At 41.9% G+C, this 20,446-nt stretch overlaps 1 protein-coding gene across 1 annotated transcript; it reads left to right on the top strand.

Moving 5' to 3' along the window:
- Positions 1-435: 435 nt before the first annotated feature.
- Positions 436-20,238, top strand: pros1 (protein S). Its single transcript, XM_063489976.1, has 14 exons — positions 436-714; positions 1,246-1,403; positions 2,282-2,306; positions 2,399-2,482; positions 2,565-2,687; positions 2,823-2,948; positions 6,345-6,473; positions 6,551-6,791; positions 14,859-15,045; positions 15,215-15,379; positions 15,525-15,693; positions 18,413-18,549; positions 18,621-18,849; positions 19,274-20,238. The coding sequence occupies exons 1-14, from the start codon at positions 636-638 to the stop codon at positions 19,459-19,461; spliced, it is 2,040 nt and encodes a 679-aa protein (XP_063346046.1). The 5' UTR covers positions 436-635; the 3' UTR covers positions 19,462-20,238.
- The last annotated feature ends 208 nt before the right edge of the window (positions 20,239-20,446 follow it).

Genomic DNA, 20,446 nt, shown 5'->3' with positions numbered 1-20,446 from the left:
ACACGATGATGATTATTATTACTATTATAACTGCTGCTATACTATATAGTGAAATAATATAATAATAAGTAAAAAACATTGAAAGTAGTTTAGCAGTGCCATCTTAGCAACGGCCAGACATTTGCGCCATTTTTTTCTCGTGTTTTTGGTATTGGCGTGGCGTTTGTGTGTGTGTGTGTGTGTGCGGGGGGGTTAATAATGATCATTTGGACTTTAAGAATAATTAAAAGTATTATAACTATTCCTGATACTAGAGCAGCCTGTTCAGCACAGAGTTTTGTGGTTATTTACCTACACAGTGTGTCCCGGGCCTCCTTTAGTAAACCTATTTTCTGCATGAGTTCAGCCTGAGCCGAGCCGCACGCGCACGCTCGGTTAAAAAATAACGGCACAGAGCGCGTGAGCGTGCGTGCAGCGTTCCCTAGCTGCCTCCCCTCTCCTCACACTCCACACACACACACACACACACACAACCCCTCCGTGTCCCGCTCTGCTGGCAGCTGCCTGTGCTCCCCCCATCTCACCCGACGAAAAACACTTTCGGGAAGAATAAAGTTTTTTTCCTAACGGACCTGCCGCTCAGCCAGTCTCTACTCGCAGCCAAACCGTGGCCTAGCAGGAGGAACGGCTCGACTATGTGGAGAAAGAAGCGGGCTCTTGGGGAACCCCTGGCTTGTCTCGTGTTTCTGGTGACGCTGGTCGATGCTTATCGGTGTAAGTACGCTTGAGGTTTTGCGGTTTTACGTGTTGAGCTGGACTGTAGTGTTTAGTCAGAGTGTCCCAGTTTGAAGAGAGCAGTTCACAGACTGGACGAGACCAGCTGGGAACCGTTTCAAGACTTCAATATTTTTTGTAATCACTTTTAGCATATGTGAGGGTCACATGGTTCCGTTGTTCACCATGAAACAATGCTTGGAAAACAACGTGAAGTGCTTATTACAGCAACTAGGGGTCATTTCTGAGAAATGGCGGTTTCGCAATAACACTCCCTACCTCTTTTCGGGCCAATTCATCTAAAAGTAATTAAGCTGCCCTCTTCATCCATTTAGGCAGAAGCCTCGGGAGAGCTGTCATGACAGAGGAGGCTTTAATTCCTTCGGGCATCAGTCATTTCTTTTTATTGTAATGTTGTTACAGGTGTTTATACTAACCAGCAATAGGTTTGTTGGACTCAAAACAGAGCTGACAGTTAAAAGATGTGCTACATGCATGCGGTGTACACATACGTGTTTGTGTCTCCCATAGTCTTGAGCCAGAGCACAGCCTCACAGTTCCTGAGCAGGCACAGGAGGGCCAACTCAATGTTTGAGGAGAGCAAGAAGGGCAACCTGGAAAGGGAGTGCATCGAGGAGCTGTGCAACAAGGAGGAGGCCAGGGAGATCTTTGAGAACCAACCGGAGACGGTGAGAGCTGACAGGGAAAGCCAGGCCCGACTGGTCAAACTGAAGTGACTAGATGGCAGTGAAATAGAAGATGAAATAAGCAGCAAAAGTTGTAACAGTGGGTTGGATTTTTGGCTGTTATCCAGCATGTGTTACTAATGACATTATGAAGGCACAGAGCTTAGTAACACAGTAACAAGGGTGTGTAATCGGTGGTTAGGGAGCTCCAAGTCGTTTAAGATAAGAGATAAGATAAATCTTTATTAGTCCCACACGTGGGAAATTTTTGGTCACGGCAGAGAGTACAAGTTAAAGAGCAGTAAAAGTTAAGAAAAACTCAATAGAATAGGAGAAGATAAAATAGAATAACATACTATACAACAAGAACGAGATACTATATACAATAGAATAAAGTACCAACAAAATAGAATCATGCCTGAACTTCATACTGTACAAAATAGGAAAAAAATGCTCAGTTATAGTAGGAAAAAAAAGATCTGTACTGCAAGTATTTACTGCTTCTTCATCTTCAGCTCCTTTTAGGGGGCACCACAGAGGATCATGTACCTCTATCTCACCCTATCCCTAGCATCCTCCCCTGTCACATCAACCCTCCTTCACTGGATCCATAAATCCTCTCTGTGTTTTTAATCCTGCCCTGCAGCTCCCTAGTCATTATTTTTTTGCCAAAATATCCACCATACCTTCTCTGCACATGTCCAAACCATCTCAGCCTTATCTCTTGCTGTGACTTTGTCTCTAAATGTCTCCGTCTCATCTGTTTGGGCTCTTTCTGTAAAATAGTAAAAGCTAAAGATGCAGCTGCATTTTCTCCTTTCTGTCCTTATCAGTAAATACCAAACTATCAACAGCCTTTTTTTTTTCTTTTTTTTTTGCAGGAATACTTTTACCCTAAATATGTTGGTAAGTCTGCTAAATGGATCACATTTCTTAATATTTTTGCACTGTCTATTTTGAACTGTTTGTCTCAAATAAACGCTCATTTTTTTCTGCAGCGTGTCTGGGTTCACACCGTGTCGGCATAAATAGCCAGCACTCAGATGCCGGCATCCCCTCTAACCTTCGCACCTGTGTGAAAGGTGAGCTTAAACCTCAAACTAAGCTTTTCGTATGCCTGTTACACTTCTCTGTAGCTGTCAAATGCTGTGTTTCCAAAACCAGAGATCAGTAATCAGTGCACGCCGTTTCCATGCTACAAGGAGGGTTCAGAGCGCTGCGAGGATGGCATGGCTGCCTTCACATGTGTGTGCAAGCAGGGCTGGAAGGGGCCGCGCTGTGAGGAAGGTGAGTTCTCATTTGGTCTTTTGGCATTTTAAACATTTTTCATAATTTTTTACCAAAATACATCCAGCAATCATTCATTCCTAATCTATGGGACCTGCTGCTGACTTATTTTTGTGCGGTGTATTGATTGGGCAGACGTCGATGAGTGTTCGGATCCTGAACTTCATGCCGGATGTAATCAGATATGTCAGAATATCCCAGGTAGCTTCCACTGCATGTGTGAAGAAGGCTACATACTCACCGACAACATCAACTGCATGGGTAAGACTCTACTGGATGGTCATTTTAATAATAATTAGGCTTAACTGATTTTCCTTATATACACTTGTTTGTGTCACGTGTGTGCCAGCTCTGTTTTTTACGGTCCCGTCTCCAGCAGAGTTTTACATGGCAGCTGAGCACGATATAATTCTAATTACTTTCTTTTTTATTTATTCATATGGATGCATTGCAAAACACATTTTAAAAAAAGATCAGCTCCCCCAGCTGTTGCCCTCTGGGGCCCCACCACTTGTTTTTTCAAAGCTGACCTGAGGTGACTCCTTATGTAAGAGGAAGGGGAAAGCTTTTAACATTTGAAAAGATGGTTCATCCTGATTGTTGTAAACACACCAGCAGGCTCGTAGCTCAGAGCTGTAAAAACATGCTTAAACTGTCCGTGCTTATCGTTGCCTGATTTCTCTGCATCTTCTTTTGCTGTGTGTGGGCAATCCAGTCACTGTTTGTCTTTCAGGCTGACCACTGCATGTTGAGTTCAAAGTCTTCACAAACATGTACTGAGTCAGACTGATAAATTTGCTCTCTTTATTTATTTATTTTTTGATGGACTGTTAGATAACACAGCCTGTCAGTAGAAATCAGTTATTATAACCTATTATTTAGGGATTCAAGATATTTTATTAAAATCAATCTGCCAGTTGCGATAACTAGAAATTATTTACTTATATGCATTAAATTTTTGATAATTTTTGGATTCCATTTTTCCAGAGATGCCAAAAGAATCTTTGAGCTCCCCAGAGAGAAATTTTATCACCACTGTGATAAGATTTCCCATACTTGAGCACAGTCTACGTTTTTGTTTAGAAAATGTTTAGATTTCTGTAAAATAGTGTTACAGGGGTCACTGTCTTAACTGCAATGTGGACCCTTTCTGAGAAACCCTGCTGATATTTTCAGACTGGTCTTTAATTTGCATCAATACTCAATAGTCGTCGTAGCAAATATAGCATAAATAAGTATGTAATGGAAGTCTGCACGTGGAAGTGTTTTGTTAACCTCCCAAAGTAACCAGTACATCTGTGAAAGCAGCTTTTGTGCGCATACAGTTATGTGAAAATGGAAGTTTTCAACGGACTCTGTGCAGTTTTATGAAAACTCTATAAAAGCAGACGTTTTGGCAGTTTGCTGGCACAATGTGACCAAATTCAACCCAAGTTCAGACCGTGCAATGCTCAGAGAAACTGACCCCCCCCCCAAAAAAAAAAATAAAATAAAACAAGATCTATGGCAATGTAGTTAACTGTCACTTAAATATTAAAGTTCGTGGCAGTACAATTAGAAAAAGACTGACCATGAAGATGCATGTGCCGGAGACTGAAGACTAAGCTAAACAACATCAAAGACACATGAATGGGCGTGAAGCTGATCAGCTGATCTCTCCAGCCGCCCAAGATATCAGCAGCAGGGGAGGTGGCAGCCGGGACAGGTACGTAGCAGAAGCCCATTTCCACCTCAAAACCATCCCCCCCATTGTCCTCCCTCGCCCATGCTCCCACCCCCATCCACCTCTTGGCTTCCCCTGCCAGTACGTCACTGTGATGGCTGGCAGGTGAGGAGCAGGACTGCTGGAACAGCTACATCAAGGCAAGGTTGCAGACTCTGATGGCATCAATCCCAGGATCCTGATGCACTGTGCTGTCCGGCTGTCTGGCATCCTGCAGCATCTCTTCACTTCTTCAAAAGGTTCTAGTGCCGTGGAAGAAAGACGCCATGTGTAGCACTAGTACCAATGAAAGCTGCTCCATCAGGGCTTAACAACATCAGACCATGTACCTTGATGTCACATGTCATGAAGATGCTGGAGAACTGGTTCTGGCCCGGCTTAGCTCTCAAGTGAAATATGCATTTGAGCCTTTTCAGTTTGTTTACCGGCCTCATATGGAGGAGGATGTTGTTATTTACCTGCTCTAGCATGCTCACTTCCACTGGCATTGGGAGAATCATGTTGTTTGATATTTCCAGTTCCTTTAATACCATTTAACCCTTTCTCCTGAGTTAGACACTGCTTAGGATGAGTGTCACATCATCTACTGTCTGTCACATGAGGGAGGCATGATCCAAAGTGCATTATTCAACAGAAAAAAACCCTAAAAATCAGAGTCTTATTTAATGCTGGAAACCTGACAGAGAAAAACAGCTAACTAACTAACTGGATTGAGACTTAGACAAAATATACACACTGAGGATAATGAGGAAATGTGGCACAGATGGGAATACAGCTGACGCTGATCAGGGATAATGCGAAAAGAGAAGCAAAATTGAGCATATTCTCTCATCCCATGTACATTATCAGAATAAAACAGAAAATAACTAATGCTGAGACCAGGACTAAGATATATAAATTTGACACAAAGACAGAAGATAGGAAACAGAGACATGACTGGAAAGTCAGAATAGGGAAACTAAAAGGTGATTAATAAACTTATCAACTAATGTAAAAACTGAAATACAAGATAATAGAAATACAAAACCAGAAAACAGCAACTAGCCCAGAACCTGGGTCAAAGACCCAGGGACCTTGACACTGTCTCCTGGATTGCTGACTATCTCTCAGAGAGTTTTCAGTTTGCATGGCAGAGAGCACTCTGTTTCAGGATCAAAAAAATAATTCACAAGGCTGGAGTGATCATTGGCCAGAATTTACTGTATACTATTTTTATGCTTTATGCTACCTATCTGTCATGTTTGGAGAAAACCAAACACAGCATATCAGCACAAACACCTCACACCATCTGTCAAGCACGGTTGTGGAGGGGAGATGATTTGGGCACCTGGCAGACGTTAAGTCTGCTCTGAACTCCTCTGTGTACCAAAGTAATCTAGAGTTAAATGTGGGACTGTTTGGTCCAAATTGGGTCATGCAACAGGGAAATGATCCCAAGCAGAGCAGCAAATCAACAACAGCATGTTTTTTTTTAAAAAGACTCAAGGTGCTGCCATGGCCCAGTCAAAGTCCAGACTTCAACCTAACTAAATGCTGCTGCGGGACCTTAAGAAAAAAGCTTAAGAGAAAATCTCACAAACCTGAATGAACTGAGGCAACAATGTAAAGAAGAGAGGGCCCAAATTCCTTCACAGCGATGTGAGAAACTGATAAACACAGAAAACAATTACTACAAGTTATTTCTACTAAACGACTGCACAGAGACCTACGAAATCCTTCTTTTTCACCTGTCTGTATCTCTGCTTACACTACAGTAAGGCAAATCATTAAAGTGTGTTTTTCATTTGAAACATAAAAAAAAATCAGATTTTCTTTTATATGTGTTAATTGTACTTCATACGAGTAGCAAAAATGACACTTTACTTCCTTATTCTGAAGTTCAGATTCCAACCACTCTGTTTGCTCATCGTCACTTTTCCCCTCATGCCTTCCAGATGTCAATGAATGCCTGCTATACAAAAGCATCTGTGGAAGACAAGCTGAATGTGTCAACATACCAGGCACTTACGACTGCAAATGTCCTGTGGGATATAAATATAACTTCACCTCCAGGACATGTGATGGTAAGCTTTCAAACTTATTACCCAGACGCAGAATCAAGGGTCACTGCTAATAAAGCCTTCCCAACCTGTCATTGCAGACATGAACGAGTGTGAGATGAATCTGTGCAAAGGGGTTTGTATAAACACTCAGGGCAGCTATTCGTGCTACTGTGATGGTCGCCAGGGTTTGCATCTGGCACAGGATAGGCGGAACTGCGAGAGGATCCCCGTGTGTGTCAAACTGTTTGAGGAAAAACACCCTGAGATGCTTTACTTGGGAGAGCAGTTCGCAGGCCTTCCTGTCATCTACCTGCGCTTCCGCCTGCCGGAGAACACAAAGTAGGTGTTTGTCACGCACACACACACAGAAACACACACACGTATTAATGTAGAGGACCAAGAGTCACAATACATGTAGTGCAAAGATGTTATCTTTTTATGCTAAAGGTTTTCACTGTTGTCTCAGCCCTGAACCAACAGGGTCTCATAGCCAGTGATGGGAATAACGGCGTTACAAGTAACGGCGTTACTTTTTTCAGTAACGAGTAATCTAAATATTATTTCTATCGGTACAACGCTGTTAGCGTTACTAACAAGCAAATGCGGTGCGGTCGCGTTACTATTTTTCAACAAACAGACGGTTGAAGCTGTGTTCAGCTTACCGCATCTTATATCAGTTGCACGGAAGTAGCTACGTAAGTAATCTGGGCGCTACAGCTTTAAGCAGCTGCGCGCACTCGGGCGGGCGGCAATCACTTTCTAGTAGACGATCACTTTTTGGCACAACACCTGGAGCTAGGGGGCAAAACAATCGCATGAGTGCTGCTGTTTGACTGAGAAAGAATAAAGTAGTCGTGGTAAGCCAATCACACGACCACTTTAAGATGACAAACCAACAAGGTGATATATACCAGTTTTTAAATTGTGCGTAAAACCAGAGTCATGATAAACAATATATACGCTGTGTTTTTTCCTGAATAGTTTTGTCACGTTTACTGTCTAAGGACAGCGCTAGCAAGATCTCTCTGCTTATGATCAAAAAAACAAACAAAACAAAAAACACCCCTTTCGTGTTGGTGGAAAAATGCACCATGTCGACCAATCAAAAATGATATGGCAACATGACATTTGGTTGTTTAGGAAGAGGGGGAAGTTTTAGGAGTGACTGCGAGAGAGAGAGAAAGACAGAGAAAGACAGCAGAAAAAGAGAGCGAGCGAGTTTTGAGATGTGAGAGATTTGTGACATTTAGCATGTTTGGAGTGTGTAGTTAGTGTGTAGTGTTGTGGATAGTTTTGTGTTGTGTGTCAGAACAATGAAGCGACTGCTGTCACCAGGTAGAAAACAGGAGTGGTACACCTACTGCTGTCACACCTGCAGGTATCAGGCTGTGATGTTCTCCTTTATAGTGGGCAGAAATTTTTGGAGTGCCACAAATAATTTGTGTGGCATCTTATCAAATGCAGAATACCTGATTGTTATGTAAATAGTTTGAAATGGTTATTTTAAAAAAGGGGTAAAAGGTAAATGGCTGCAAATAACTTTGTTACTTGCAAAACTTGTGCATATGATTTTAAAATTGACAATTTCAATTTGCGTTTAAAGTTCTGAAATATGATTCATTAAACATGTTTGTGGTTGTTACAGTAAAAAATATAACTCTTTCTACTCGGATTTTATGTTTTTTGTCTGATTTTAGATCAATTGTGTTAATACAATATGTCAAAATGAAAACATAACTGTAAATTCAGACACGTGAGGTTGTGCTGAAAAGGATGATACCAAACAAGGCAAAGTAAATAGTTTTTAAATGTGAAATGTAGAGGGAAAATCAAAAGTGGTTAAAAATGGCCAATTATACCCTGAACCCCAGAGGGTTAAACATTTTTTTAAAGTAACGCATTAGTTACTTTTCAAGTAATTAATTACTTTTAGAATCTTGTAACTCAGTTACTAACTCAGTGTGATTGCACAAACTGTGTATAAAGGGTGGTAGTACTGATTGGTGAGTGACGATTAATTGCGCACCAATTTCTCTGACATCATCTTATCACTCCTTATCTTGCTATTCAAACGTAACAAGTTACATCATGTAAAAAAAAATCGATGACCGTTATGTGTGTGCGTGTGTAAAAACAGATGGATGTACGTAGGTATTTTAGTTCTGCAGAGCCAAATAAGACAGGTCAGGGTGAAGAAGTTACAGCCAAAGAAAAACCTACCACAAAGCGGAAAAGTTATGACAAATCAGACTACGAGGCAAAAAGAAAGCACAGCTTTTTGGTTTCATGGACAAAAGAATTTCTGTGGCTGGAATATGACAAGCTAAATAACAAGATGTTCTGCCGCGTGTGTCGTGAGTTTCCCTTGATTTCTGAGTCAACAAGTACCTTTGTCACTGGGACCAGTAATTTTAGGAAAGACCCCATCAGAACCCACGAGAAATCTCTGCATCACAAGAAATGCATTGGTGCTCAGTCTGCAGCATCTTTCCCAGAACAAACACCAATTGCAAAAAACATACTAAAAACAAACCAAGCACAACAAGAAGTCCTGAAAAAGCTGTTTAGAACAGAGTACTATGTTGCAGAGAGTGAACTACCATTGGCAAAATTTAGCAGTCTTTGCAAACTTCAAAAAGCAAATGGCCTAGATCTTGGTTCCACTTACCTCAATGACCATGCTTGCAGAGAGTTTATTGGAGCAATAGCACAAACGTCAAGAGACCAGATTAAAAAGGAAATTCAAGAAAGCAGGTTCTTATCCATTCTTGCAGATGGCATTACAGACACTGGTATAATAGAACAGGAGTTGGTTCATGACAGGTATGTCAGAGATAATGGTGACATATCCACATACATGATCAAATGTCAGCCAGTCAAGAGTGCAAATGCTGCAGGTATTTTAGAGGCTATTGATGAAGCAGCAAACACCATGGGTCTCAGAGAAGACACGTGGAAAAAGAAAGTAGTGTGTGCAAATTTTGATGGTGGTACAGTGATGATGGGTGAGAAAACAGGAGTAGCTGGGAGACTGAAGCAGAGGATACCCCACATCATAACAATCCACTGTGTGGCACACAAATTAGAGCTAGCTGTGCTGGATAGCGTGAAAGGCTGTGAGTACCTGGTGAAATTTGAAGACACACTGAAAACCATCTTTAAGATGTACTACTATTCTCCAAGAAGCGAAGAGAACTGACAGAAATAAGTGAACTGCTAAATGAGAAGCTGGCACATTTCAGTGGCCTGAAGAGCACACGATGGCTTCCAAGCCGGCTGAGATGTCTGAAGGCTGTGGAAAAAAATTACATTCCCACTGTTGTTCATATGGAGAACATGGCAGAAGGAAGTGATGTCAAAGCCAAGGATGCAGCCAAGGCTAAGGGGGTGGTGCAGGAGATGAAGACTGAGAAATTTGTTCGCTTCCTGCATTTCATGTTGGACTACAGTACCATCTTATCCAAGTGCTTTACTGATTTTCAGCATGATAACCTAAACATCACACGAACAAATCAGTTAGCCGAGAGCACCACATCACACTTACTCAGCCTAAAAACAAAACCAGGAGAATATCAGAAAACCTTGGACACAAAGTTCACAGCAAACGAGGATGGTAGCATTTGCTACTCTGGAACTCAACTAACAACTAGAAAAATTTGCATTTCCTGCGAAAATGCTGTGTGGATGCTGTAAAGCTGAAGCTGTCCGCTGAAACTAGCTGAAAAAGCTGAGAAGTTGCAGAAATGGTAAAAACTTTGCCGAAGCATAAGAACCTTGCAAAAACGTAATTACTTAGCAGAACTGCAATATCTTCCCAAAGTGTGGGGCCCGCCCCCTAGAAAATATGGTGAAGCATATCTTCCCTTTGGTTTGTGCCAAGGTAGGTCTCCCCTGCAGAACTGGTTTTCCCTGTGTCGGGAGCATGCACTGGGCTGTTCAAATCACGGACAAACAGTTTCTGCCCTGGAGAACCTGCTGCATCATGAGAAAACTACTGATTGCTAGGGTCCAATGTTTCCAAATTTAACACAGCTGTGCTGTTTTCAAAAACTAATTTATAAATTAGAAATTTTTACAAATTCTCTCGTGTGAGGCGGCATGCTCTCCAGAGCAGGAACAAGGCTGAAGAGGAAATGCTCCGTTGGAGATTGGCGTGGCCTCTTCAGGGACTCCAGGATGGCCAGCTCCACCGCTGATGGACCGTCCTGGGACCCGTCCCTTGTCCGCCTCGGAGCTGTCCTCCTCTGTGGGCCTGTAAAAAACAGCACAAAACAACACAAAGAAATGAGAAGGCTGCTACTAGATTTTCATTTTCAACATTGAAAAATAAAAACAGGATATAAACAGATTGGTTGTAGATATTTAGTAAAGGTAATCACAAGGGAATCCAACCGAGTAAAAAGTTATTAGTGCTTGCTGTACATCTGTTGCTACAATTACATACCTGTGGTTGCAGCAGCAGGAGCGGAGGGACCAGGGACTGGGGAGCCAGGAGAAGCAACAGGGGATGCTCTGCTGCAGAATAAGTTGGCTCTGTCAAGACAATATTAAATGTTAACAGGTTGAAAACAATAGTCATAGAGAAAGTATTTACAGTGGTCCCTCATTTATTGCAGCAGGGTTTCTCAGAATAACTAGCCCCTCGCCACGCACTTTATACACTTTTTTATATTACGAATAATTATGAATATTACTCACAGTTCTCACAAGTTGATTCTCAAAGTGCAAACCTTTGTAGATTTCAAAACGTAAAAGTATTATTATGCTGCATTTTGTCTTCGTCTGCCTGCCACTTTTGTGCGCCTTTTTCCCTCCCGGTGCAGGTGTCTATTTCCGAATAAGGGTCATAGTTATGGGTGTTTTTGTGCTGTTTTTTTATTGGACGTGATGGTTATCAAAACCAAACATGACAAATTTGAAAAGCGCAGGAGACACGACAGCAAAAAAGCGAGGCAGTGACGGATGAACAGCGGGACCACTGTGTGCTGTTTATTAATAAACAATAACATATATTCCTATATGACAACATGCATAAAAGCAAAAAGGTATTTGTACATCAGTGGGAAAATAGCGGGGCAGTAGGCGGGCTTGCTAGCTTTTGTGCGGCTTCCCCGGGTCAGTCAAAAATTTCAAAAGAGAAATGAATAAACTTACCAGGTTGCCACCTTCACATATCTTCCTCCAAGCTCGATCCTTTTTATTCCTGTCTCGGTACAGAAAGCAGCTGGTGTCGTACAGCTACGGGTGGTTTGCTACGGCATTGATTAGCCTTTCCTCCATGTTGAATGAAGTATAAAGGGCTTTGGCTGGACCTGCCCCTTTGACCTAGGTCAGAGCCACGTCACCAGGCTCCTGATTGGTTGTTGCGGCGCAAATTGACGCTGGAGTTCAGATTTTTCCAACTCAAGCAGTTGACGCGATATGCGCGAATGCACAAAATGCAACACAAAAACTGACGTCTGAGAGTCCTTCAGGTGCCGTATTTTTATTCACGCGTCAAAGTAGCGCGTCTGGCGCATTTGACGCGTGAATAAAAATACGGCACCTGAAGGATGCTACTTTGACGCGCTACTTTGACGCGCGTTTGACACGTTTTCGCGACGCAAATCTGCTTCTGAATTTTCGCGGGACCCGCAATTGCGCGTCATCGCGCTTTTCCATTGACTTTACATGTAAATCTGACGCTCTATCACACTCGGTTTGAACACACCGTTAGACCATTTTGTTCAGAAGAGATGGGGGAATCTTCAAGTGTTGACCATTGGTGTGTGTGTGTGTGTGTGTGTGTGTATATGCATGTGCGAGCATGCGTGTGTGTGTGTGTGTATGCATGTGCACGTGAGTGTGTGTGTGTTCGTGTGTTTGGGGGTGCGTTTGTGTGACCTCCTGCTCACCAAAAGGGTCATAAAGGCAGGAAGTTTACTAAACAAGAAAACAGAACCCTCACATAGGATGTGCCTATAATAAAACACTACAGCCTCCCCCACCATTCAACAGGCTGGGGAGGGGGTCAGAAACAAAGGAATGTCTTTGATCATATAGTTTGAACCAAGATTTACAAATTTAAGTACAATAATGGCAACATTTAACAATTTGACTCCAACACTTTCCACTACCCCTGATCACCTCCTGTATGCTTTTAGTCTGTGTTTTCATTCGTTCCTTATCAGGTCGTCTGTTGTTTCACACCATATTTCCAGGTCTCATGTATTCATGTTCAGGTTTGTTCATGTTCATGTCAGGGTTCTTCATGTTGTATTTTTTCACCCAGTTTAGGTTAAAGTTTAGTTTTGCATCAGTTTGCCTTGCCCCTTTCTTTGTACCCTTCTATCACCCTTATTGAACGGCTGGAGGGATGATGTCATCATCACTCCATAAGCCAATGAGATTATCACATGACATTTTTGAATGGGGATATTTCTTTTCAACGGTTTTCAATTTAACGTAATATTTAAGTGTTTCTTAGTTTTAGACTAGTTGGTTAGTCTATTTCAATGTTTTAAACCATATCCCAGGGTTTTTACCTCACCATTTATGGAGTTTTAACAAGCAAATAAAAGACAGAGTTTAATTTTGTAAAGATTAGATGAAAAATACTCAAAGGATACATTTAATTGGTTTATTATTATGTTACATAAGTTGAAAAAAGTAAAACAAGTAACTACAGAAACAATATAAAAGAAAACTTAAACAATCAAATAAGTAAATGAAGGGGAGGGGGGGGGGGAGAGAAAACCCCAACAATCCCCTCTGAGCAAGCACTAGGTGACAGTGGGGAGGAAAAACTGCCTTTTAACGGGCAGAAACCTCCAGCAGAACCAGGCTCAGGAGGGGGCAGTCAACTGCTGGGACTGGTTGGGGGGTGAGGGTGAAAAAAAAGAAAAAAGATGAAGAAGGTAGGGAATATGTGTTAGGAGAGAAAGGGAGAGGGGGGACAAGTGAGGTGAAAATTAAGATGGATGGAGGAGGGCGAGGCTAATCTGAACTCCAGCTGAACAACCAGCAGAACCCTCTTTTCTTCTTTTCCAGGTATTTTTCCATGAGCGCTTTTTTCTCCAGGATAAGGGTTCTCAACTGATCATTTGTTTCTGCATTTTGCTTCTCGAGTTGCTTGCATCTTTGCTCCATTTCTTTTAATCCTGCTTGTTTTTTTCTAGGCTTTTCTTTCGGGTCTTTGTATGTTGCCTCCTCCATTAGATTTGCCTTGCACATGTCTGTATTTCTCTCTTGTTTTTTGTTGTGCATGTCTTCTAACAGCTCAATTTTTCTCTGGATTTCTTGATGCGCACGCATTTCAGTTATTTGGCTCTTCAAGTCATTGATCCTCAACAACATCGCATTCATGAGCTCTGAGTGTTTTCTCGTTATTCCATTGATCGTGCACTGCATCTGTGAACATCGTTTTTCCAGTATTTCCTTTTCTCTTTCCAGTTCAGGTGTTTTGTCCTTCATTTTATTACAAAATTCTCGCAGTTTTAGATTCCTTCTCTCAAAGTCCTGGAGAATACGTTTTTCTTCTTCCTGTTGCTTTTTTTCTTCAAGAAGCTCTTTATTTTTGCACTCTGTTTCATCAAACCTGACTGTCAGATCTACGTACATTTCCTTCATGGCTTTGAGTTTGCGCTGCATTTGTATTTCCTTTTCTCTTTCCAGTTCAAGTGTTTTGTCCTTCATTTTATTACAAAATTCTTGCAGTTTTAGATTCCTTCTCTCAAAGTCCTGGAGAATACGTTTTTCTTCTTCCTGTTACTTTTTTTCTTCAAGAAGCTCTTTATTTTTGCACTCTGTTTCAGTCTTCTGTTGGCGGATTTTTTCAATTGTTTTCTCAGCTTCATTGAGCTTTCCTTGAAGCACCTGATTCTTTTGCTCCATGTTTTGGAGATCCCATTGCATCTGCTCAATAGTAGCTTTCTTTCCTTGAGGCTGGGCAGATGTTTCTTTTAATTCAGCACTCTGTGTTCCTGATGAAAGAAAACTAGAAAAAAACTTCTTTCGTCCTTGACCAAACTTCATTCCCCAGCCCTCATTGATAATTTTTATATCAGGCGTGAAATTTAGGTGGTATGTTTTGTTTTTTTGGGGGGGAGGGGGTCATGATACTTAATTTTGTTTTTTTCATATAACGGGTCATCAGTCAAAAAAGCCTAGGAAGGATTGCTTAAACAGATGTGGCCATAATTCAAAGAGACAGGTAATTCTGGAAGGAGGGAATTGTTTGGAGAAAAGAAAATATTATCCAAAAGTGCCTTGAAATTGTGCACAATGCTGTCCTTACTTTTTTTTTGCAGTGGTAACAAGTGACAAGGCACAGCCAGGGTTTTACATGTTATTCATCACTTCCTGGAGGTTAATGAGAAGGGCCGTATTCTAGTTACTGTGTAAATTTACCTGTCTTCCTCCTGGTAGGTTTGCAGCCGAGTTTGACTTGCGTACTTTTGACCCAGAGGGAGTTGTTCTGTATGCTGAGTCTTCTGAAGGCTCGTGGTTCATGGTGGGACTCAGGGGCGGTCGCATTGAAGTCCAGTTCAAAAACCAGCACACATTTAAGGTTACCAGCGGAGGAAAAGCAATCAATGATGGACAATGGCATGTGGTGAGAAAGTCTGTCACTTTGTTATCATATAGCGGACATAAATCCTTAAGACTACATTGACGAACTAAAATGATGAGAAGTCTATTACGCTGTGGTAACATGTAGTGTGCAGAGTACATGATAATAGTGACGTGCTGTATTATGATATAGTGTTACGTGTGACACACAGATCTCTGTGGACGAGCTGGAGAGCAGCATCAGTGTGAAGATCAGCAGGGAAGCTGTGATGAGCATTAACAGCCCCGAGAGTCTCTTCACATCAGTCAATGGCAAGCTGGAGACCAAAGTTTACATCGCTGGCCTGCCTAACCGCACCGACAATGTCATCAAGCCTGTAAGCTGTTCATCCCAAGGCATTCACACATAACTAACCTTCCCAGGAGACAAGATGCAGCTAAACCTGTGTGAATTTAAATTTGTTGGCTGAGACATTGTGTTAAAGAGCAGAAGTTCACACTACTGCGCTGTTTGTTTATCAGATCAACCCCAGGCTGGATGGCTGCATCCGGGGCTGGAACTTGATGAATCAGGGGGCGTCTGGGGTAAAGGAGGTCATCCAGCAGAAGACAAGTAAACACTGTTTCGTGCATGTAGAACGAGGATCTTTCTTTACCAGGGAGGGACTAGCACACTTCAACATAGACTACAGTGAGTAAGTTATGTTACACTTTATTAATCCCTCAGGGAACATTTGGCGTCTGCATTTGGTCTACACCAACAGCTTAAGGGCATTACAGCAGCAGCTCTTAAATTTAGTTTTTGTGCAGTTCCCTGGTTTAAAGTCTTTAAGAGGGGAGTTAATGCAGTGGGTCGAGAACTCTGAATTAACACAGGAACATAGTGAGTGTAAAATACCACAAAGCTAGCCCTGTTAGGTTTGTGCAAAGACCTGCTGATACAGCTGATATAGATCTAAACTTATCATATGATGCATTAAAGGAAGACCTGTGATCTTTTATGAGCTGTGAGAGACATTTTGCTGGCATGGTTTGGGTCCACTTTTCTCATCAGAGGCAAGGATGACCTCAACTCACTATAAAGTTTTTAGCCCTTACTATCATCTTACGATAAGATCTTTTTGTTGTGATTGGAGTGGTCTGTTAAGATCAACCCTCTAGAGATGTCTGAAGATAACAGTCCACTGGGGGGCTCCCTTGACAACTGCATACTGTTATCTTCTGCTAAAAGCGGATTCAAAGGGATGTGATCAGTTTGAGGAATCTGATGGAAAAGGGAAAACATCAGTTAGAGGCTGGTGAAGGGTGAACATTGTATACTGTTAATGAGAGCTTACTCATCACACTTTTTACTGGAGAAGCGGGCGATGTACAGCAGGTAGGCAGCTGGGAATTTAGGAGAGGCAGATGAGACGAGGAGGAAAGGGGTAGGCAGGTGGTAAGCAATAATCCGGGTAAGTAATCCTGCAGACAGGTGGAACGTTGACATGTTGGTCTGGAGAGAGGAATGCTGGCTGGCACTGTTCTCCTGGCGCATAAACAGTTATGCAGTCTTGAGAGACGAGACTCTGCAGGAGGACAAGGAGATGAAGATCACTAATAATGTCAAAATATTAATCAGAACATTGTCGTAATGGGCTTTTTACCAAAGAGGCTGAAACAATGATCAGGCAGGAAACAGTTGCCATGCTACTCTTTAGATACACCAGCTTGATAAAGTAAAATGTCACCAGGTGCACATGGAAACCCCGAGCACCAAAGCCACCCCCAGCCATCCCACTGTTCCTAAAGAAATAGACAAAAAATAAAAAACAGGCTCTAGCTTTTGGACTAATAGACTTTTTCCAGATACCTTTAGAAGTTTTTTCATTTGCATCTATCAGCAGCAGGAATTCTAAAGAGACATACTGTACATCCCAGTGATACCTACACCAGTAACATAAAGTATGCTGTGTGTCTTTTTGTGTGTCTCAGAGAGCACCAGTGTTGGAGAGGCAAAGTGCACCTGAGGTTACTCTTTCTGTTCTTGAAATAATGTAGCATTACAAGGAACTATTTTTTCGATGTCGTTGCTTGCTCTGGTGTACTGCGCCTCCCAGCTCTCCCATATCCAAGAGCTTGACTAACAAACCTTTTTTGCTGCGTTACCAGCATATGCCAGTGTGTGGCCACCCTGGACAGGTCACCAGTTCATTGCATTATCATGTTACGTCCCCGGCCTACAGGTAACCTGGACATAACATGAGACACGGTTCATGAATCCTGACGCATGGCCCTGAATCATAACAATTATTGTTATTATTATCTTGATGTTGTTTGGTTGACTTCTGCCTGGTTACTTTAGGTTTACCCTACACAACACCACACACCTGCTGACACATGCCTCGTTAAGTTAATTATGGTCTTTGCTTAATTTCGCTAACAATTCGATAAATTATGGTGTAGTGGTTTACACATTTTCCTAACAAGTGAAAGCTTCCTGGTTTGATCCTGAGAGGAGAGACAAATCCCTTTAAGGTTGGTCCTTCCCAACATCTGGTGTGAATATCTGCCAAATCAAACATGTGGAGTTACTTCTTGTGAAGAAAGGAGCAACTGAAAGTAGATCCTTCTTAATTTTTTCTTCAAGTTGTGTCTCTACCATTTTTCGTGATTAATCTTGAGCTGGATCATGACAATACAGAACTATAAAAAAGCTTATTTGATACAGAAACTCCCATTGCTACATATAGAGGGAACAAGGGGCTCCGGAACTGAATGATCTGCTTGTGAAAATCATGTGACGGCCATATACATTGGCCAGATCTTAGACTTTTACCCAGCACGTCATTAGAAAGCCATACTAACGCTGGATAAGGCCTTCTCCTCAAAACAGCTTCATTTGATGGTGTTATGGATCCCACAAGCTGTTGCACTCATTTGAGACTCTGCTCCATGTTGATTTCATCACACATCATTTTTGCAGATTGTTCAGCTGCACGTTAATGCTGCCAATCTTCTGTTCTGCCATATCCCAGAGGTTTCCTGGTTAGATCAGGTGACTGCAGAGGTCACTGCAGTACACTGAATTCACAGTCATGTTCATTAAAACCTCTCTGACTTTTGATCTGTGAGATGATGCTGGAAACAAATCACTGGGGACATTGTAACTAACAGCCGTTGGATATTCAGATCCATGACTGAATGACTGATGGTCAAAGGCCAAAGTTGCTGCGTTGCTAACATGTATAGGCTGGTCGTGTCTGTGTTCCACATTATAACAGAACCCTCTATGAGTTTACAACCATGTAATTTTGAGAATGATATAACAGACCTGTGGGAAGTTGTTTTGTTAAAAGTTTGTAGAGAATCCTAAATTTTTAACCTGACAAAAGGAATAAATCTTTCTTGGCATGCATGTGTGTAACCAGGTGATTCTGGAAGCTGGAAAATGGATATAAAGATGAACATTCGTCCATCCAGCAGCACAGGTGTCCTCTTTGCCGTTGTCTACAACAACACAGTCCCCCTGTCAGTGGCTGTTGTAACAAAGGGAAAAGATGCTGCTGTAAGTTTGGTCACATTTTGGCTGAAAATAAGCACCTGTCTATCATCCTTAATCCAATGTGTGCTCTCCAGAACTTGCAGGTGTTCCTGCACGATGCCTCGGTGGCCACGTTGGACACTGTGATGCTGTGTTACCCTGATCGGCTGATGGTGCAGCTGAACGTGACTCCCACAGAAATCCTGATCTCAGCCAACTCCTCTAGTGTGACTTACATGGAGTCCAGTGCCCTGCAGAAGGAGCTGGAACACCTCAACAGCACCATGCAAAACCCTGTCAGCACATACATTGGTGGAATACCGGGTTAGTAATTATAAGGGACTTTAAGCATAAATTATCTTTGATGTGTGATCAAAATGAATAAAGGGTTTTGAGATTTTCATGTGGGTTATCCTCTTGAATGTGTTGCCCTTCCTGCTGGATCTGTGAGCCTTGTGTGAACAGTGGTGCTTTGAGCTGCTAATGCTAATATCCACATGTTGCCATAGTCACAGTGACAATGGTGACAGCATGCTGAAGCTTAGCAGGAGGTGTTTATTGTTTTTCATGTTTCATGATTAGCACTAAGCAGAGCTGAGAATGAAAGGAATCAGAAAACCTTTAACTAGATGACTGCACTAGATTAAATGCACCAAAACAAGGACTCATTCATATTGAAAGTAACATGAACAACGATACTTAGTGTCATAACAACCCATCAAACAGTTACTGTGTTTCTCTCCTTCAGAAGACATCCCTTTGCCTACCACCCCTGTGACGGCCTTTTACCACGGCTGCATGGAGATCAGTATCAACAGCCAGCAGCTGGACTTCGACGAAGCTCTCAGCAAACATAACAGCATCAAGTCCCACTCGTGTCCTCCAATCACTACGGCAGATGATGACCTGGAGGTGGCACACATGTACAGAAAGTGACCCGATTTAAAAAACCACATTGCATTAAAAAGCCCTAAAATTAGGCAGTCCCACAAGGGAAACTTCTTGGGATATTTTGGAAAGAGAATCTAGAGAGGAGGAGAAGACGAGACGGAGGCAGAGAGTGATTTTAAGCTTTTCATCCCTACAGTGTTCTTGTTTGTACCCTGACCTATTTTGTTCTGGTATTGCTTTAGTGAGTCACAACAAAGGCTGGCTTACCAGTGAGGTAGCCGGAAGCTGGATGACATAGGTGTAGCAGTTTTTGTCTGCATTAAGTTGTTTTCCAGGAAAGTGGAAACAAAAAGGAGCTGAGCTCTGCAGCGTGCATGCCATGAGTTGAGCAACAGATGGTTATGTTTGTGTAGAAAAATAAACAAATGGTCACTGCTTACCAGGCTATGAGACCACCTGCATCTTTGTCCCTGCTGCTGCTGAATCATGGTACTCTCTCTAAATTGTTTAAAAACAACTAGTTGAAATTAATGTTTGTGGCTGGAGAAACCACAGAGGAGATATCTGAGCCTTCAGGCGTTCCTATCAAATTCTGTTTCATCTCCTTTGTTTAAATCACCATCTGGAGCTCTGCATTTCCGAAGCCTTGCTTCAATTTACCACTGTTGTCATCAGAGGTGTACACCTGTCATAATTACAGCATTTATTGTTCTCCTGTTTCTTTCCTCATCTTAAGGGTTCTCCTGGTTGTCATTTGTTTCCACTTTGTATATAAAACATGCCATCTTTAATATATAACTTAAATGTAGTTGCTTGGTGTTGTGTTTGATGTTTGTTTTAATAAAACTGTATCAAAGCAACCTTATTATTGGATTCCAGCCCTGCTTTGTTTTGGTCTCTCACCACTGGACAAAACAAGGTCAGAGACTGGGAACAGATTCAGAATTTAGTTTCATGATTCAAAATGTGTCATGATTATATCAGTGTCTTACTTGGTGAGTTTTCTCATGTTCAGCAGAAAAACCTTAAA

Source organism: Pelmatolapia mariae, linkage group LG1, assembly GCF_036321145.2.
Source record: "Pelmatolapia mariae isolate MD_Pm_ZW linkage group LG1, Pm_UMD_F_2, whole genome shotgun sequence".
Taxonomy (NCBI): Eukaryota; Metazoa; Chordata; class Actinopteri; order Cichliformes; family Cichlidae; genus Pelmatolapia; species Pelmatolapia mariae.
This window is presented reverse-complemented; position numbering and strand designations above follow the sequence as displayed.